Raw genomic sequence first — 19,729 nt, forward strand, 5'->3', positions numbered from 1 at the left:
GCCTTATAGGGAAGTCACACAGTGAGGTAGAGCGTCAAGTTCTAGTGCAGAAGAGGAGGTCAGTGGCGTTCAGGAACATAGTCCATGTAACTGGGTAAATGGGTGACTGACCGTGTATGTTCCATATTTACTGTGTGCTCTGTTATCTGCATTTTAAAGCTGTACTAGGTAATACTGGAAAAAAAAATTGCAACTATGCCCCCAATTCTTGTGCACTTTCTTCCAACTCGAAGACAGAGGTTTCACAAAATAAGCCGAGGAGTAAATTCTGCCTCACCGAAGGCAAGTGGCTGGAACAGCATTGCTGGAACATAAATGACTGGATGGGCCACTCCAAACATTTGACATTGACATTCCACTGAAACTGAGCTGTCTGTTTTGCTAAACAACTCTTAGAGGGTATCATTAGCTTACACATAGGGGACAAAACATTTCCTGAAAAAATCTTACCTATTCTTACTTTAACAGCAGTCCCATTGTGTGTGTCCAATACAAGTTTCCTTATCTTATCTTACAAATATAATCTTAAATGTATAGTAAAAGTTGTGTCAAGTTTTAGCCATCTTACAAAGTATAGTACAATAGTAACAAATGAAATGTTCTGTTGATTTGTTTCCTCTCATGGACATCAGTCCAAACAACTTATCAACCGCAAGCACTTTACAACATTTAGCAGTCTCGAAACAACAAATGATTGTGTGGTTGAACTGATATATTGCTATCTCATAACTAATTCTCAACATGTTTTTGTAATATAATCTCTAAAAGTGTTGTGTAAAGTTGTTGTCAGGAGAAAGCAGAAGGATGTTTAAGTTAGCCACTGTAAGATATGCTGTATACAATACGTTATTATTGCTAGCTAATCTGTGATACCGTTTTTGTTCGTTTTTTTTGCTCAAATATAACAGTCTCTCTCCTTAACATCATGTTTCTTTCTATTAAATGTGCTGACCCAGGACATAAACAAGCGCCTGTCTCTCCCTGCTGACATCCGCCTGCCGGAGGGATACCTAGAGAAGTTCGCTATGAACAGCCCGCCCTTCGACAAGCCAATGAGCCGCAGGCTACGACGCGCCTCTCTGGTGAGTGAGTTAAATGGCTGAAAAAACAGCTAGGACATTTGTGCACTTTTGTGGCGAAACAAAAGCTATGTAGTCCTCCTGTGTTACGTCCTCCTGTGTCATTGTTTGCAACTTAAAAGGTTGGTTATGGCCTTTCTCTCTCTTTCTATTGAAAATGGGATGAGGCAGGCAGGGAGAAGACTATGAGAGGCCAACACATACACACACACACACACATACCGGTACACACACACACACAGACACACACACACACACACACACACACACATCCACACACTTACACAAACACACACACATACACACACACACACACAGTTATGTCTTTGACCCAGTAGGGGGATGATTTTCATTGTATACTATCATGAACCCGTCCTGAAACATTGTGGTTGAAAAACAGGGGGGGTGAGAGGAAAGGGGGATGGAGGTGGGCAGATTGTCATGAATATGCAATATCAGACCCCCTTGTTATCCAATCTTCGATTCGGGCTGGCTCCTAAAGTACTCATTCTCACCCACTCACCATATTCTTTTTACTCTTCTCTCTTTTGATGTCATTTGACTATTTCAACTGGACTCTGGTTCAAGCAGCCCCTCGGCTCGTACCTCTCTGTGTGTCTCATTGGTTTCAGAACGAGGACACTCTTTATTGTTCTAATGCTCGCTGAGTCTCGTTGTGTCTCTTTCTCGCCCTTTGTGTCTTGCTCTTTCTTTTTTCTCTTAGTGTTTCATTCTGTCTCTCTGACTGCTTCCTCCCTTTGTCTCCTCCTCCTCCACTGGGAGTTTAGCAGGATGACTCCGATGCTCCAGACTGTATTTCGGGCACTTTCAAGAATTGGTTTAAACGTTAGCTGCCTTTCGAAAGAAAAATACGGATTTGTTGTCTGCGACAACCCACAATGCAGAGCAGGGTGGCAGGTCGGGGGTTGGGAAGGATGCCCATGTACCCTTTTGTCGTACTAATGCATTTTCCTTTGGGCAGTTTTTTGTAGCCACTAGTGGATGGGGGAGGGAGGTCGTATTTTTACCTTTATTTGATCAGGAAAGTCATACTGAGACTCAGGTCTCATTTACAGGTGAGTCCAGCTATTTGGGATTCCATGTATCTATAATTCAGCAGTCTGACGTCTCCTCAGGGCTCCGTCTCCTCAGGGCTCCGTCTCCTCAGGGCTCCTCCTGCCTGGAGTTACACTGGGACACCTGACAGAAGGAAACAGAGAAAGAGATGTGAGCCGGCCAGACAGAGAGAATGATGAAGGATTGAATGGAGGAGAGAAGGGAGGAGGAGGTAGGGGAGGAAAAGAAAGTATACAAATGACAACGTGGGAATAAGGAAAGAGAAATAGATAGCAACGCCCTACTTAGGGACATTTTTTGATGGAAAGCAAACAGAATACAGAAATAAACCTGTTTACTTAAACTTGAACTATTACTTAGACTATCAGAAGTCATGTCCCACCCTTAAACCACTCTACTTTCAAGTTTGATGTCAACAATAGTAAGTCACGTGTACTAATAAAGCATTTATCTACAACCAACTGGTGAGGAATAAAAAGAACACATAGGCATATTGCTGCCTTTTCATACAAGGATATAAAACCAGAAAGCAACATGGTTGAAATGTTTTATTTCAAATTGAAAGTTGATAAAGATGAATAAACATCTAGATCATTCTCATACATCTAGCGTACATCTGGCCGCCAGCCCAGTCCAGTTAATATTCCTCATTTTACCAAGGCAGCAAAAATGTAGTAGGCTAACTTGTAGGTTTGGCTACACTGTACTGTACAGTCTGAATTCAACATCTTTCCTTCCTTTTTTGGTACTTCATTTCAACAATGAGAGAAGAGGAAGAAGAGGAAAACCAATCATGGACATTTACATGATGTGACCTTGAAACCAACTATTTTGACCCGGGATCATCAATTATTTACTGAGTTGCCCAGTAAGATTCAGTGTTCAGTCATTTTAATGAATTAGACATGTTGCATCATATCAAGTCTCAACATTATGCAATGTTACACAACACTTGTTGTACTACTAGCCATGGTCTAAATACAACTATTCACCAGATTGCGCTACCAAACTCGCTGTCAAATGAAGGTGTCCGTTTACCTGCTTTTTCCTGATAGTCTACATTTAAATGATTAATAAGAGTGATTGATGTCACTCTTAATCTGATTGAATTCGAACACCTGTGGACTCCTGGCGGTAACACCCCCTTAATGTTGCTATTGGCAGGTTCCCAGGAAACAGGTGCCGTGAAACAAACAGTTCATTGGTTGATGAATTATCAACCAATGAACTCAGAGAGTGGCCACATAGGTTAATGAAATGGTTGCCTCACCTCTGCTCGCTCTCTCTCTCTGCTCTCTCTCTCTCTCTCTCTCTCTCTCTCTCTCTCTCTCTCTCTCTCTCTCTCTCTCTCTCTCTCTCTCTCTCTCTCTCTCTCTCTCTCTGTCTCTCCTTACACAGTATATCTCTGACAAGAATGGCCGCATAAACTAACACGAAGACATGAATCACCAATCTCCCAGAGGCACAGCCTTTTCATTAGAAACAGTATTTCTCTGTCCCAACCTGTCCTCTTTCTCCGCTTCACTCATTCCCTCTGCCTGTTTGTTAATGCCATCGTGTGACACACACACATGTGAAGGAAGGATGAGTCAAAAGAGATACGCGTGGACACATACACGTCTCCCAGCCTGGTACCCAGATGAATCTGCGAGCTCATGTTTTATTTGCATTTGCGAATTGGTCTGGCCGGCCGGCCGGCCGGCTTGTTTCCCCCTCAGCGGGGGGACACTGAGGAGCAGCCAGGGGAGGGGGGGGGGGGGGGGGTGCAGTGAGGGTCTTTTAACATGAACAGCACCACAGCTCCCCAACAAGCCAGACACAAACTGACAGCAGCTGTCACTGACAGACAAGGGAGATGTGTGTGTGTGTGTGTGTGTAGCAATCCGTGGGTGACTGTTTGAGCCTGCATTGGATTGGAAATACTAGCCGATAGCAATCTATACGAGCATTAACTCATAGGGATTTGTATTCAGATTACAACACACACACACACACACAATACAGTTCATTCGGAATAAGTACAGTAGCTAGGTTTAAAAGGCCAGGTTTGGCAGTGGGATAACCAGCACATCATTGGAAAAAATAACAAATGAAACTCTTTGTCTTCGTGCACGTGTGTGTGACAGATAAAAGTGGGCCTTGTTAAATCTGCTGCACATATAGATCCATGCCCATCCTGGCGTGTCTGCGGGCACGTGTGTCATCCCTGTCCGGGGGCCTCGTAGCGCTGGCTTCTGGGCATGCCTTAAAGAGATCACACGCTTCATTAGCCAACTTGGTCACCGGAGACCCTTCCCCTCGGTGCGATTAGGGGCAGGCGGAGACAGTGGTCACGTGACTACGGAGGAGTAGAGGGTTGAGAAGCGTCCTGAACACGATTGATACAGTGAGAGTGACACATTCTAGAAGATATGGGAAGTGAAAGGGACACACTCTCGCGTTAAATTGCTCCATCAATAATGCAGACACATTATACTTTGAAGTACTCATTAGTAGCTATCATAACCTCAAGTCTTTAATTCGAGGGTAGCAATTACGTTTGAAGGGAGTATATTACATTCTTAAATTAGCTGCCTGAATTAGAGGGTGTATGTATGAATTAGTCCTATTAGAATTGGTCCAAATTCATCAATTGTAGATACACGGACATTAGCCTTAACCATACTGCCCCCCTGTGGCCAAAGGCTGTTTGTGCAACTTGCAGGTGTGTGAAGGATTGAAAATGTGACTGTAGACATAGTGAAATCACCAGGATATGACAGGGAGGTAAGGAGTTGGCACATGAGGTGATGTCTGTTGTGTTGTGGACAGGGAGCCAAACATGAGGGAACGATGCCAACCCACGTGCTGAAACACACAGGACAAGAATGACCGGCGGCCATGTTGTGCCAATATTGTCACTGACACAAGCGTTGCAAGACTGCTTTTGTAACAGGATCTCATCTCTTCTCTTTGCTAGTCTGAAATCGGCTTTGGCAAACTGGAGACCTACATCAAACTGGATAAACTCGGAGAGGTAAGACTGACCTCATACCATCACAGTTGCACAACGTGGACTTGCACACACACACACAAACACGTACCCATGAACACAACCACAATATTATCTTCTCTCTGTAGGGAACCTACGCCACAGTGTTTAAGGGCCGGAGCAAGCTGACAGATAACCTGGTGGCGTTGAAAGAGATCCGATTGGAGCATGAAGAGGGAGCGCCCTGCACTGCCATCCGCGAAGGTAGCCCACTGATAACCTAGCCCACTGATAACCTAGCCCACTGATAACCTAGCCCACTGATAACCTAGCCCACTGATAACCTTGACCTCCTAACCAGCTGTACGTTCTCGTGTTTGTGTATGTGACACTGCTGACCTGCAAAATTCTAATGAATCCATTTCTGTTTGTGGAGTAGGCTGGTTTAATATTGTACAGAATGACACTTAAAAGGGTTTCATGTCTCTCTCTCTCTCTCTCTTGCTCCCCCAGTGTCTCTGTTAAAAGACTTGAAGCATGCCAACATAGTCACCCTCCATGACATCATCCACACTGATAAGTGCCTAACACTGGTGTTTGAATACCTGGTGAGTCAATGCATAAATGCATGTGTTCTGTATACGATGTGCTTGGCTGTTTCCTGATCACCATGTACACAGTAAACCGTAGCCACTCCCCTTTTTCCAGCGTCTGTTCTTCTGTTTTTCTTTCCAGGAGAAGGACTTAAAGCAGTACATGGATGACTGTGGGAGTATCATGAGTGTACACAATGTCAAAGTGAGTTTGTTTATTGGAAAACACCAACGTGGACCATGTGTATGAATGGTGCTGATAGCACTCGCTCTCTCTTTCGCTGTCAGATCTTCCTGTTCCAGTTGTTGCGGGGCTTGGCGTACTGCCACCGGAGGAAGGTTCTCCACAGAGACCTCAAACCCCAGAACCTGCTCATCAATGACAAGGGAGAACTCAAACTGGCTGACTTTGGTAGGAGTCAACAGGGGATTTCAATTTGTATCCATTTGTTGCGTTTGTTAGAAAAGAATACATCTTTCAAGCATACATGTCTATTATTATACAGAAGAAAATCAAGGATCTGTAGTATCTGAAGTAGGATCTGAAGTATTTCGGTGGTCAGTCAAGGAATGGACTGTATTTACCAGGCACAGTAACCCAATAAAGTAACAGCATTGCAAAGTAACCCTATCTCAGCTACCAGGTGCGGTGAACAACAATACTATCTCAACCTCAACTGTCAAGTGCTTGAAGATTAGGCACGTGGCTCCATTCTGGATGATCTAGAGAGGGTGTATGGCACACGGCGGGAGGCCAGCGAGGAGGGGGTGAAAGTTGTCAAGACGGGAGAAAACTGTACCCTGGATGAGCAGCTGCGTGGAGAACTCTGTCAGAACAGACACATCCTCTTCATGTTGCAACGAGATTGTTTCGCCCCAAAGTGTTTCTCGAAACCCAGGTTGTCATCGAGGATGACGCCTAGGTTCCTTGCCGAGCGAGAGGCTGCCACAGAGACGCAGTAGTCAGTAGTGATGGAGAGCTCTTGTGCTGTGTAGAATCTGTCAGGGATGACAAGAGAGGATCACAGACCTGCCTGAGACTGGGACTCAGGGCCTGGTTCCCACAGTTACAGTATGCATGTTCCTTGCAGGATCTTAATAGTCTGCACTACTGCTTGGTTTTTATGTTATTAGATATTAAATGACGTGCTTAATGTCCACCGATACTGATAACATACTGTACATGTACCACATATTGTATACACTTACATACCTCAATCTGTCCTTGAATAATCAACATTATTTCATAAATTATTTTAATTCTCATGTTTATTATTGTTAAGGGGAACTTGCACTTAAGAATGTCCTGTTTTGTGTTGACGTGTATGCCAGTTCACATGAAAAAAAAACATAATCCAGCCTGTAAAATACGTGTGAGCAGGTGTTTCAAACTGTGTTAATGTCCCAATTGTTTGTGTGGTGTGTTTGACCCAGGTCTGGCCCGGGCCAAGTCTGTCCCCACTAAGACCTACTCCAACGAGGTGGTGACTCTATGGTACCGCCCCCCTGATGTCCTGCTGGGCTCAACAGAGTACTCTACACCCATTGACATGTGGTGGGTGCACATACAATCCCATTTCCTCAGTCCTCTCTTAGTCTTGACTAATGTGCTTCTCTCAAAGCCCCTGGCTCGGTGGCTTTCATCTCTTGTCTTTCAAAGTGCTCTAGTATCTAAATATACACACATACTGTACAGAGGCACTCCCCTCTCTCTCTCTCTCTCTCTCTCTCTCTCTCTCTCTCTCTCTCTCTCTCTCTCTCTCTCTCTCTCTCTCTCTCTCTCTCTCTCTCTCTCTCTCTCTCTCTCTCTCTCCCACTCCTCTCTTTCACTCTCTCTCTCCACTCCTATCCCTGAAGGCACGGTTGTACTCTCTCCTCCTCCCTCTCATCAGGAGACAAGTCCTGCACCTCCCGCTCTGCATGCTTGTCCTCTTTTCCATGGGTTTCGTGGAATCAAAGTTGAACTTGTCAGCAATCTTGTGCCGGACCACATGTCCTGTGCCAATCTGTCTCCATAAGCGTGGCAGAGTAGATGATTAGGCTATTGCGTTTCAATCCAACTATGGCATTTTAATTATTTAAATACAAAGCATAGCTAACAACTGTGTTATATATATGTTTAAAAAAAATCTTATACAAAAAATTGTTTTTATATGGATCAAAATACAGGAAATGTAAATGAGCACCTATGAATTGTACCGACTCACTAACAAAGTTTTCCAGCGTATAGCTTCGATACCTGTATTAGTCCTGTATGTTGTTCTTCACCCAACAAACACAAGCATGGCCAAAGCCTATAGCTTCTGTCACTGGCCTACTGCGTGTTTGTCCCCTACTCAAGATGAAAAGTTAATTTGTTGCGCCCGAGAAAGAAAGGGAATACCAAATCGTTGAGATTTTTTGATTCTGACAAACCACATTCTGACTGTGTGGTTTGTGTAGGGGTGTGGGCTGCATATTCTATGAGATGATCACAGGAAGACCTCTCTTCCCCGGCTCCACGGTGGAGGATGAACTGCATCTCATATTCCGCATACTAGGTAAGATTTCATCACTTTTGGTGTGTGTGCGTGTAGAAGCTGAATTATTTTTCAATCCCTTCTGTCTCTCTCTGTTTCTCACTCTCTTTATTTATCTGTCTCTCTCTCTCTCTCTCTCTGTCTCTCTCCCCGACTGCATTTCCTTCTCTGTAGTTTTCCTTGTTTTCTTCCCTTGAGGAATCTGATGTGGTTTAGGGAGCAGAGTGCGCTCGATGTGTCCAAAATATGTTTTTTATTTTCTCTGTTTTCGGTCTTCAATAGTCGGGTGTGAAGATATCATAATTGGGATGGTTGTAGCTATATTCACATCATAAATGCAACACGTCTGCAGATGTTCTAGTTCCTTTGAGCAAACAGAGTTTCCCTCGCTCAGGTACACCTACAGAGGAAACCTGGCCCGGCATCACCACCAGTGAAGAGTTTAAGACCCACAAATTCCCTCGGTATCGTGCAGAGCCTCTCGTCAACCATGCACCCAGGTTTGTGTGTGTGTTTATGTCTGAGCTGCATTGTATCGTGAGGCACAAGCGTGCATGCTAATGCACATTTGGTCACGGAGTGCTCTCTGCGTTTAGTTTTGGTGTCTCCTCTATGATTTGCTCGGAGCATTTGTCTGCCTGCTACTACGGGCCTGTTGTTATCCCGTGACATGTTAAGATTTGAAGCTCGGACTGCAGCTAGCCTGCTATACATACACACTGCAGCTACAACAACTGAATTCCTAATTTTACACCATACATTGGGCAGGCCACTCCATCCAAAGATGTATTCTAGAAATTCAAATTGTATGTTGGATGTAAAAATCTGATTTGGCCATACAATACAATAGCCATGAAATAGTTCCACCAGCGATGACCGATTTTCATTTCGAGCTCTGTATTTCTGGAGCTCTGCAGGTCTAGGAATGTTACGTAAACTCCAACGATTGCAATTCCGAACTCGAAGTAACATTTCCTTTTGTGTTAAACAGCCACGCTAACACGCCTGATTCACTCGTATTCTCTCACAGGATAGACAGTGACGGCCATGACCTGCTCTCCTTGCTACTTCAGGTAAAGAACCAATTGAAGGCGTCAAACCCTCCAGATCTCCATAGAATATCTGCTCACCTCCCTCTCTGTCTCCGTTCCTACAGTTTGAAGCGAAGAAGCGTGTGACAGCAGAGGACGCCCTCCGACACCCCTACTTCAAGAGTCTGGGGGAGCAGGTTCAAACCCTGGCTGACAGTGAGTTTATCCACCTCACTCACCCACATCCACCATCACCACAGACTTGATCTTGATTTAACAATAGCAACACCCCACCATGTACCTTAAAGCTTTAGTTCACCTTGCTACTGGGGTTACTTTTTGGGTTCGTTTCAATTTTTCGGTGGTTGAATTCCATTCAGGTTCCCTGATTGGGAGTAAACTTCTTTCCCAGGACAAAACAACAGTAGCTTTTGTTGTGCTTCGTCTGCCTACACACCAGCGCATAGTGGCGGGAAAATTGTTTTTCTGAACTGGAAAGTTGCATAAAACAGGGGTTTGTGTTATCCCGTCTTTTTACTTACAAGTCCTTGGTCTCCTGTCTTAACTCCTTGGTATACTTTGTTGTGAGCTTAGGAAAAATATAGTTGCCACACCCTTCACAAAGAAGTCTCTATGCACTCTCTACTGTACACAAAAACAGCTATTGGACCGCAGTTAAAAACCTTGTCTTTCTTTCGGTTTTCTTGGGTTTGAACATGTTGGGTTTCTCTGAAACAATTCATTATCTCTGCAGTGCACGTTTTCAGTACCCTGCAAGCATGCTGCCCAAGCCTTTGTTTAGTAGGATGTTTCAAGTTGTTTACACTGAACATAATACTCTTGTATTCTTGTTCTGCATTTTCAGGTTTAGGGTGGTTATAGCTCTGTGTTTAGAGCACTTTACTGCGGGTTTAGACCCTCTTGTACTGCTGTAGCTTTCCATAAAAGTGTCTGCTAGATGAATTATCATTATTATTTGGTGGATCTGTCTCCTAAAGTGGGTGCTCTGCTGCTTACACATTTTAACCTGAGTATTTTTTTTTTACTGTAAGCACATTAGCCAGTAATTATTTATTCTGTCTCCCAAAGAAAAATCTTTAGCAAGGGCCTGCATCGACTAAAAGCCCTATGTGACCACACAACGTACGTCTGAGTATATCCATTATGTAACTCTGATAACTCTGGGAACTCTATTCCTTGGATTCATAGAGTGCTTAGCTTCAGGGTAACCCAACATGTAGGAAAACACTATAGTAACTGAGGTAAATATACTTAGTTACCTCATGCCAAAGCTGCACTTTAATTTATATCAATGATAGTCCAACTGCAGACCCAGAGAAACTAATGACCTATGACTCAAACAGAGCAATATAGATATCAGACCATAGAAAGGACTATGGTTGATCGTGGTTTCTTGCTTTCCAAAAGGGATTGTCCTGTACCATCCTGAATTGTAATACTGCAGAAGATTGACTCCCTCATTCATTTCTTTTCAGCTTCTTCCATTTTCACAGTGAAGGACATCCATCTCCAAAGAGATCCAGGAAAGAGGGGTTCAGGCTTCACAGAGACAGGTGAGTCATGCTGGGGTTAGTGAGCGCGCTAGGCGTCTGTTTAAGGGTAGAATATGTCGATGTTTTCGTTCTTCTTCTTTGGGGTTCAGAATAGAGAACAAAGGGAAGAAACACCGTCCCTGAAGGGTGAAGGGTGTGCTCTCGGTCACTCTCCATTTTCCAACTCTTCTTCTGCAGTATTGTCAGTTGCCACCTCTTTCATCTTGCTTCCTGTATCTCTTCTGCCACTGTTTAGTCTCGTCACGCACTCGTCCTTTTAGGTGTTTGTCCTTTTACTGAACTATGTCTGCTTCTCACACGCCCCTTGGTTACTCTGACTAACTGTAGCTGGCGTGAGAGTTTGTGTTCACATAAGCAAGTCCATGAGTTCTCAACTGGGGTAAGGCTACTGGAACTGCAATGTGTAGCCAGTACCACCCCTTCAAATTTGGAACATCTCAGTCATGGAAGTGAAGTCTGGAAAGTTCCATAACCAGATCTTGACTTTGAATACAATCAATTAACCCCAGCATTTCTACTGGCAGTGTAGTGACACCTGAAAGTGATTCATTTAAATAATCACAATAGCTGTTGCTTTTTGACTTATCTAAAAGTGTGCTTGCATCTGTTATGTTTTCTGATAAAACCTGATATGTACTGTAGGTCAATAAAATCAATTTAGTGAATATTTGTTTGTTTATATACATTAACAAGTAACTCCATCCAATGTACACCACTGTGCCCTACTTTCTAGGCTAAATGCTGTGGATTTTACAGGCTTAACAAGTGCTTAGTGAGGAAGCATGTGTAGAGGCTCGTGTGAACCAAGCTACACATCGACATCTGCCTCTGTAGAGTCCAGTCAGTGCTTCAGTCTGTCTTACTGTCCGTTTCTCTGTACATGGCTTTCTTCCTCTGACTTTTTTCCTCACCCCAACCACCCTCCCTATCTCTCTCGTTCCCTGTCCTCTTCTGCCTCAATCCTTTCTTACTTTGTGTGCCCCCCCCCCCCCAAACCCCTGAAAACACCCCCACCCCCACAACACCAAACTGCCCTCCGCCCTAAAGCAGTGGCTCTTAAGCTAGGCTCCGCCCCCTCGCAGTACTTCCAGAGAGAAGGATCCAATCCCAGGGCACAGAGTCGTGCCCCGTCCTCCCCTTCTACTGGCTGAGTGGCCCCTACCATTCTGGTAAATACGCTCCTCTCTTTCAATCTGCAGTCGATATCCTCTCCTCTCTCTCCCCCCCCTCTCTCTACGGGACCCTGACCTTCTTGGCTGTTGTTTGGTGCGTGCCTCGTTTCTGCCTCATTGTTTTCCCCCCATGAAGTTCTAAACTTCCATCCTGAACTTGATCAATGTCTTTCCTCGTGCACACACCCCCTCACTCACTCAGTTAGTTTTGCTTTACTTCCACGTGTTTCGTTCTCTCCTTCTCTCGCCCTGTTTTGGATTATTCCATTTGTCTTTCATGTCCCTTCTCGAGATGTCGCTGGCCCTCCCATCCTCGTTGCCGTGTATGTTCTCACGCACTGTCCTCACTTTTGCTTTCTTCTCCCTCCTCCGAAGCCACTCTGTATTTGTAACTCCCTGGTGGGTGACAGGACAGTCAGGAGACATTTTGGGACAAGTGTATGACAGGACTCTGGCTAAGTAAACAGAGGACATTGAAATTGTTTCATGTTTATGTTCAGTTCTGTTTAGGTTCCTGCAGAGGGAGATGTAACCTCTCTAGTAGACTTGTAAGTGTGTGTGAGGAGTGATGCTGTGTGTTTTCTACATTTTGCATGGGTTTTTAACAATGACGTTGGACATGATGAGTTATGAGTTATTTCTATGTTATAAGGTGCTGGTTAGTAATTAATGCAGTTAATTTGATGAGGTAAGAGATAAAACGTGCTATTGGTTTGAATTTGATTTGAATTTGGTTTTTGTTTTGAGTGTGACTAATGAGCAAGAAGTGCTGTTGTGAATGTATTTCCTGTGAATTATTTAGTCATCTCTCTCTCTCTCTCTCTCTGTTTCTCTCTCTCTCAGCCATGGGAAGGGGTCGAAGGCAGAGTGTGCTGTTTTAGCGGGAGCGTTGGGGTGCGGTTAATTGACGCACAGAGCCGTTGCACACCCCGACCCTGCCACACACACACACCAAAGGAGACAAAACACACACACGCCCTGACATAGACAGACACACACACATAGAACACAGGAGAGAAAACACACTACAAAACAAACAAAAAAACACCCCAAACCAAGACTGAGAAGCACTCTCTCAAAACAGTGCACAATCCAGACTGAGGACGGTGAAAAAGGAGAAGAGGAACATGAAGTGATAAAGGAAGGGGAAAGAACGTCTTCCAAACTGCCACTACCTGTAAGAGGGCAGCGGTTAGCGTGTGGTTAGCGTGTGTTCGGGGTGAGTGGAGTTTGAACAGGACTTTTGCGTGTCAGTCAATGTGCGTAGGTGGACGGAGGGGGCTTGGGTTGCTCTACTCGGCACTCCTCAGGATTGTGCGGATGTTTCCAAGTAGGAGGAAAGTGATTCTCTCTTTCTTTCTCATTGGATTGTTGTTGCACCTCAGAGACTGAGCTGTATAACTCTGTTTTGTCATGTCACAACGAGCCTGAACTTCCTGACCCTTTACCACTTCCTGCTCCCAACACATACACACCCCCAGAAACACACAGCCATGGAGGAAGTGGGTTAGTATAAGGATCCATACGTTGCCAGTTGGTTCGGTCAATATTCCTGAAATTGAAATAGTGTTGAAAGAAAACCCAACTGTTGCTCCTTTTACAATGTCAACCAACCCTACGTTCATCACCATGGCAACGCATTATCCATTGCCTAGTATATAATCCATTGCATAGCATGTCTCTCCTCACACCCTTACCTCTATCTCGCTCTCTCAAATACACATAAACACTTGAATATTACAGTGTGCAGTCTTGCTATCGATGAAGTTTAAGAAACCTTTGCACCTTAAGGCCCTTTATAGCTAAGGGTGGCTGTTATGTATTTCCTCATTAGTCGCTCAGGCAGAATAGGGTACACATGTACCCCAGAAGTAAACACTAACAACCCCTGAAGCTACTGGAGTTTCCTTTACTTAAGGGAACAAGTATGCACTTTGGAGAAGGGGTACACACCTCTCCACAACAGAAACATGCACAAAAGAGCACTGTCCACAAACCACAGAACAAAAAATTAACAAATGCATTACGGCATTCCAGGATCAGATTCCGTAGAGATCTCCACTACAGACGGTATAACGGTCGAAATGTTGACTCCCATGGTCAGCACACTACAGATGTAGCATGGGTCTGTCTGATAAGGGGTCAAATAACCTACCTGCTCCATCCCTGACTACCCCTTCCTGTTCTGCCTTGACTTGAAGTTTGTTTTGTTGGTAACTGTAGCATTTCACATGAAAATGATATATGAAGAAGCTGAATCTGAGTATGTGTGTTTTATATGTATGCTATATCATGCAAGATTCTACTGTAAAAAAAAATGGCCTCTTGATCATGTTAAACACATGGAAAGACATGACAGACATGGCCATGGAGAAGAGTCTTTAGATGGAATGTGTCAGTAATGGGGGCAAAGGCCTCAAGCAGAAGGCAGTTGGCAAAATATATGGTCTGTAGATCTTAGAGACCTAGAGGTGCGGAGAAAGTTAGATATATCATCCTTGAAGTCCTTAAGGCATTCAAAGAGGGACGTTAAGTGCGATCACATTGTCTCAATGGAAGGTACATTTGTGTATTATCAGCCCAGTAATAGTAAATATTTTTCCAGAAAAAGACCTGATGGGTAGCATAACGAGAAATAAAACGGTTCCCAAGGAGTACAGAAGAAGAGAAATTCCTGTTCTCGTCAGAAAAGTACTTCTGAGTAGGATGCCAACCCTGCATTGAGCATTGAGATCCAGCAGGATTAAAGCATCACACTTCCCAGAGTCACAGCTATAGTTCACTTGACAGGATTGCAGACTCCATGCTAAGGACGAAGTCTGAAACTTGACTGAAAATTCTCGTTTTGATTCAGAGAGGGTAGAAAGCTGAGACGGGAGATGGGACAGATCATATGGAACCACTGCATGTTGACTGAGCTTTCTAATAAAGGGCTGGACCACTGGTGTAAAAGGAGATGGACCAGTGCCCTTGACTAGACAACATAAGGGATGCTACACTGCCCGGGGCAGGTGGTTGGTTTCATGTGTAAGATGTTGTCATATGTGTGTAAAAAGTGGTAACTTTTTGGGTGGGAATCTTGCATCACATAGGAGACATACAAGACAACTTGTGCACAAATTTGGTAACACTTCATCTGTAGATGATCAAACTTTCAAGAAACTAAATTCCAGTTGGTTATGTCAATTTCCTAATTGGTTAGGGTGTAGGTGAGGGTTAGTTGATAGTGATTTAACATTTGTCGATCGTTGATTGAACATATAGTAATGTGTAGATCATCTACAAATGGACTATTCAAATAAAGTGTTATCACAAATTCGATGAGATTCTTTGTACTCTTTGCACCAGTTTGACCTCTTTAGATACTCAACGGTACACCCCCTCCCCCACCTCTACCTACTTAGAAATATTTAAAAATATACATTTTCTAAATATATGACAAAGTATTTCACCACACCTTTAACTTGAATTAGTTTGAGGCAATTGATCATCACATATCACATATGTGATGCATCCTGGGATCACATATCCCAGTATCCTGTTCTCCGTTTAACTTTGTTGGTGGTCCCGTGGCACCATGGGAACCATGGCCGTATTGCACATTCCTTAAGCTCAGGACTAATGGGTAGCGTCGTGTTGTGGTCTTGATGTCTCATTTAATAATGAATTGGGCATCAGTGAATCTGGAAATAAGACTTGCATTTCATATATGGAAGCCAACAAATATCTCAGTCATTATATCATCTCAGTCACCTCATTTGCTTGGCCAAGTTCACGCAGACAAATGCCAACTTATCCATCTCCATTTCTGTCCACAGTAAGAATGCATGTACCTGTATGGTCCATACAGGAGGGGTATAGAAGTAGAACTGTCTGCACTTTGGGATAATGAGAATGGGAATGGTTCTGACTGACAATTCCAAATGGAAAAAGGTCAACTCCCAGCACTATTTGCCCTGTAGTAAAGGTCTTATTTGCTGCAAGCTCAATAGCTCGCTCAGTAGGTTGGTTACTCCACAAAGATTTCAAATGCGTACCTGGTTGCAGCTATTTATTTATTTGAGCGAAAGCTCTTAACCTACCTGTCACTGGTAAACACTGTCTCAACAAAACAATGTAGGAATGAGGACCCAGAAAACCCCAAACAAATGTCTCACAGACCACATGGCTATCCTGTGTCAAGAAAATATATAAATGTGACTAAGAGGATAAGAAGAAGATAATTGCCTGTCGACACTGGTCCCTGTTCAGTTTCCCTTCAATGGATTTTCAAGTCTGTGCCTGAAACCCCTGGAGCCCCAGATAGTGAGCGAGTATGCGGCATGTGTGGAGATGATCCCTTGATCTCTATATATAAAGGGCACAGGTTTGATACAGTCGAGTTTGTTATTTTCCCTATCATGAAAACCATAGCAATATTTCTGTATTGATCACCAGACTTGAGGGTAGGATATGTTTGCAGAGAATGAGTAGAGTGATTGTGAATGATTACACTGTGAGAGATCAGTAGAACAGGTTTTTCTAGTGTTTAAATTGCTGTATTTTTAGGATGGAAATTCATTATTGTATCCATTACTGAAAGCCATACAGTTCATAGGACAGAGGCTTATTACTGTGTGCAAGGTGTGCGTTTGCATATCAAGCAGTTCTGGCTTTGCATAATAATTAGACCGTTACAATCTAAAACAATAGGTTGTGGCTTAATGGGACAGATAAGACATCATAAAAATACTTATTTTAACATCTCAAAGTCCTTCACATATTTTGTCTTCACTTTAAAATGATGTAATCATAGAGATGGTATGACTACCGTAGTCTGAACAAGGTGGGAGTTTTTATGTTTGCTGCATTTTCTGGGCCAAGAAGATGGTTTGTGTAAATATGTTTGGGTCATTCATTGTGAATTCAACCCACCTTGACGCCCCCCCATTTCTATTGCTGTTTCTGTAGTTTAATTGGATGAATTAAAGGCAGGGTCGGTAATGTATTAATTAATGATATGGGCTACTTGTCTGTCTGTCCACCCACCTACCTCCCGGCTGTAGTTAGGCAGCACGTTCATGTATTTTGGGGGAGTGGCTTTGAAGGGAGGGGATGGGATATTTTGGGTTGAATTCTTTAGAACTCAAGACAAAATTGCTAGGTTTGCAACACTTACCTACCCTGCCTTTAAGTATATTTGAAGCATATTATTTTGTCTGAATTTTGTGAGTTGTGCTAATGAATTGCATAGAACCCACCCATTTAATTGATGTAATTGATGTTCAATTAGATTAAAATCACAAATAGCATTTGAATCAAAAAACATAATAGAGAAAATAAAGTATAAAGTAATGAACTGGTGTTCTTCAAAACACTTTGTTCCTGGTGTGAAATATTGCAAATGTAAGTGTATTCACTAAATTCATATTCTGAAGTATTAGGCCAGCCATCAGACTATATTACATTCTGTCACACTGTTATAGAACAATTTAATTGCTAGTGACTTCTGAAACTTGACTTGCTAGTGCATGAAGCCATTCATTTTTAATGAGTACAGAACCACATCACCTACAATTCTGGCTCAGATATTTCCTTTTTTCAAAGACACTGTAGTCATAACTCAGGCTAAGAATTGTGGCTTAAGTAGATTACACCATGCTGATTGAACCAGTGATAAGACTAGTGTTAAATGTTGAAAACCTGTATGCAATGCTAGTTTCTGATTTCTGATAGTTTCCATGATCAGTGAACCAAAAGAACACAGTTGTCAGACATGTACAACACACATGTCTTACAATGCTTCAAAAACTCTTTCAAGTGAAGGGGACGGGAGTTTAACAATCTTGTCATTTTGATTGGTTGGTTTTATTGGACACTGCTTTCACCTGTTGAGTTAAGTGATGTGATTACCTGCCACTATGTCTGTTCTCTCCTCAGTTGTACATTAGCCTACTGCCATTGGGAATAAAGTCAGAACCTCTACCTTCCTGAGTTTGGTCTCCCTCATTTCTAAGCTTGATGCTGCTTGTATGTGAAAAAGCAGGATGGACCTCCACTGGATAAACTGATATGGAATCAATAATAAAATGTCAACCATCCAGTCTGTGATGCATAACATCAGAACACAGTCCCAGTGGTTAGCCTCGTTGGTCTTATAATGAATCTCAACTGGGCATTCATAGGCCAGCACGTAACCTCATACAGGAAGCAGTGGGTCTGAACGTTTGATAGAGAGACGGTGTGACGGTTTGAAAAAGCGGTGAAAAGCAGTTAAGCAGCGCGGCTTGCACGGGATCCTGAAATAACTGAACAGATTGAGATTGTCATACTCCCCCGCATCACACAAGGAAACACGTCCACGCCGACCTTTTCAAATCTCAGCCTCAATCCAGTGCACACAGAAAACATCTCGTCAGACAGACCACCTTCATGACCAGCCTGGGCCCACTTTCCCGGTGCGGCCGCCGCAGGCAGGAGAGCACGAGTCCAGCCCGAGAAGAACGGTAACATCCGTGAGGACGGTTAGCAGGAAAAGCTGTGGCAGTTGTCCAAGGACAGAAACGTCTCAGCCTCGAGTGAGGAGAAGGTGGGTGGATCACACATGATCCGACGTGACATGCTCAGCCTGTCAGGAAGCACCTCTGCCTTGTCTCCATGGCGAGAGGCTACACGCCTAAACGACTTCCTCCTCAAGGCTCCTCGACCCCACGCCCACCTCTCTCTCTGTAGGAGAGCTCAACCTCTTCCACTTCAACCCTGCCGCCCATCCATCGCAACACCCTAACGCCATGCAGGCCATCTTTCCAAGCGAATCCTCGAATTCAAATCGCGTTGTTCACCCATCACCGTGTCTTTCCATCTACTCTATCTCTTCCCTCTCCTCCCTCACTGCATCACTCCTCGCAGTCCCCGCAAGAGTTTTTCAAGAGTTGATCCTTTTGGTTTGTATCTCTGGTGCTGACGTTAACACGTACAAAGTGTGACTGTAGCGGGATACTAGTTAAATTCACATGACAGGAATCATATGATCTATCCTGTTTTCATGGGCCCTCTTCATTAATACATATCCAGGAGTCCACCACATTTTGCTCCAGTGATTCCTGTGATTATCAAGTGGTTAGTATAAATGCGGTAGTGCAGGGTCTTTCTGCAGCAGATGTTTTCGATTTCTCAACATTCTGGACAGCTATATATATAATATTGTGATCCATATTTTTTTCTGCGGCCATAAAATAACCTCGTATATGGCCATGGGCCAGTGGGCGTAGTGCCCCACGGTCGTGGACTGCAGCCTGGCACAGCAGCTCCTGCCATTTTATGAAGGCAAGATGGTACTAAACTTCATTACACCGATCAGTTTCCACATAGTAGAAGACACAGGTGCACAACCATTGGAAGATGATATCTTAAAAGTTGTCAGGAAAATTGTCACCGTGGACATGACAATGACTTGTCATGCTACTTGTGTGTAAAAGGTCATCCTCTTGACACGGTCAGCAGGTCAATACTGATGATGAGATGCGAGCAGTGCAAGGCCGACCACAAAAACACCAAAGTGACCGCTGTGGCCACAGGGAAGGTTTTGGCGGTGGACAACATAATTCAGTCTTTGGTGGCCATTGATGCATGTGTTTAATCAGTGCAAGAAACCTGCGGCAAATATCATGTAAAATGGGAAGGCTACCATCACAGCTAGGGGCTGTTTTGGATGCGGGGGAAAGACCATGTGTT

The 19,729-nt window shown here is 43.7% G+C and overlaps 1 protein-coding gene across 6 annotated transcripts in view; it reads left to right on the top strand.

Annotated features, from left to right (window-relative positions):
• Positions 1-15,335, top strand: part of LOC134018498 (cyclin-dependent kinase 17-like) — a 35,263-nt gene extending 19,928 nt beyond the window's left edge. For 3 of the 6 annotated variants that reach the window (XM_062458462.1, XM_062458465.1, XM_062458464.1), the window contains 14 exons: positions 957-1,082; positions 5,116-5,172; positions 5,277-5,391; positions 5,641-5,735; positions 5,863-5,925; positions 6,009-6,132; positions 7,155-7,275; positions 8,163-8,260; positions 8,634-8,739; positions 9,270-9,312; positions 9,396-9,486; positions 10,767-10,844; positions 11,892-12,013; positions 12,860-15,335. In XM_062458462.1, coding sequence (XP_062314446.1) covers positions 957-1,082; positions 5,116-5,172; positions 5,277-5,391; positions 5,641-5,735; positions 5,863-5,925; positions 6,009-6,132; positions 7,155-7,275; positions 8,163-8,260; positions 8,634-8,739; positions 9,270-9,312; positions 9,396-9,486; positions 10,767-10,844; positions 11,892-11,995 — 1,221 coding nt within the window. In that variant the 3' untranslated portion in view covers positions 11,996-12,013; positions 12,860-15,335. Of the gene's footprint in view, positions 1-956; positions 1,083-5,115; positions 5,173-5,276; positions 5,392-5,640; positions 5,736-5,862; positions 5,926-6,008; positions 6,133-7,154; positions 7,276-8,162; positions 8,261-8,633; positions 8,740-9,269; positions 9,313-9,395; positions 9,487-10,766; positions 10,845-11,891; positions 12,014-12,516; positions 12,565-12,859 lie in introns of all 6 variants that reach the window. The other 3 variants (XM_062458463.1, XM_062458467.1, XR_009929945.1) reach the window with 2 other exon arrangements.
• The last annotated feature ends 4,394 nt before the right edge of the window (positions 15,336-19,729 follow it).

This window comes from Osmerus eperlanus, chromosome 4 (genome assembly GCF_963692335.1).
Source record: "Osmerus eperlanus chromosome 4, fOsmEpe2.1, whole genome shotgun sequence".
NCBI lineage: Eukaryota > Metazoa > Chordata > Actinopteri > Osmeriformes > Osmeridae > Osmerus > Osmerus eperlanus.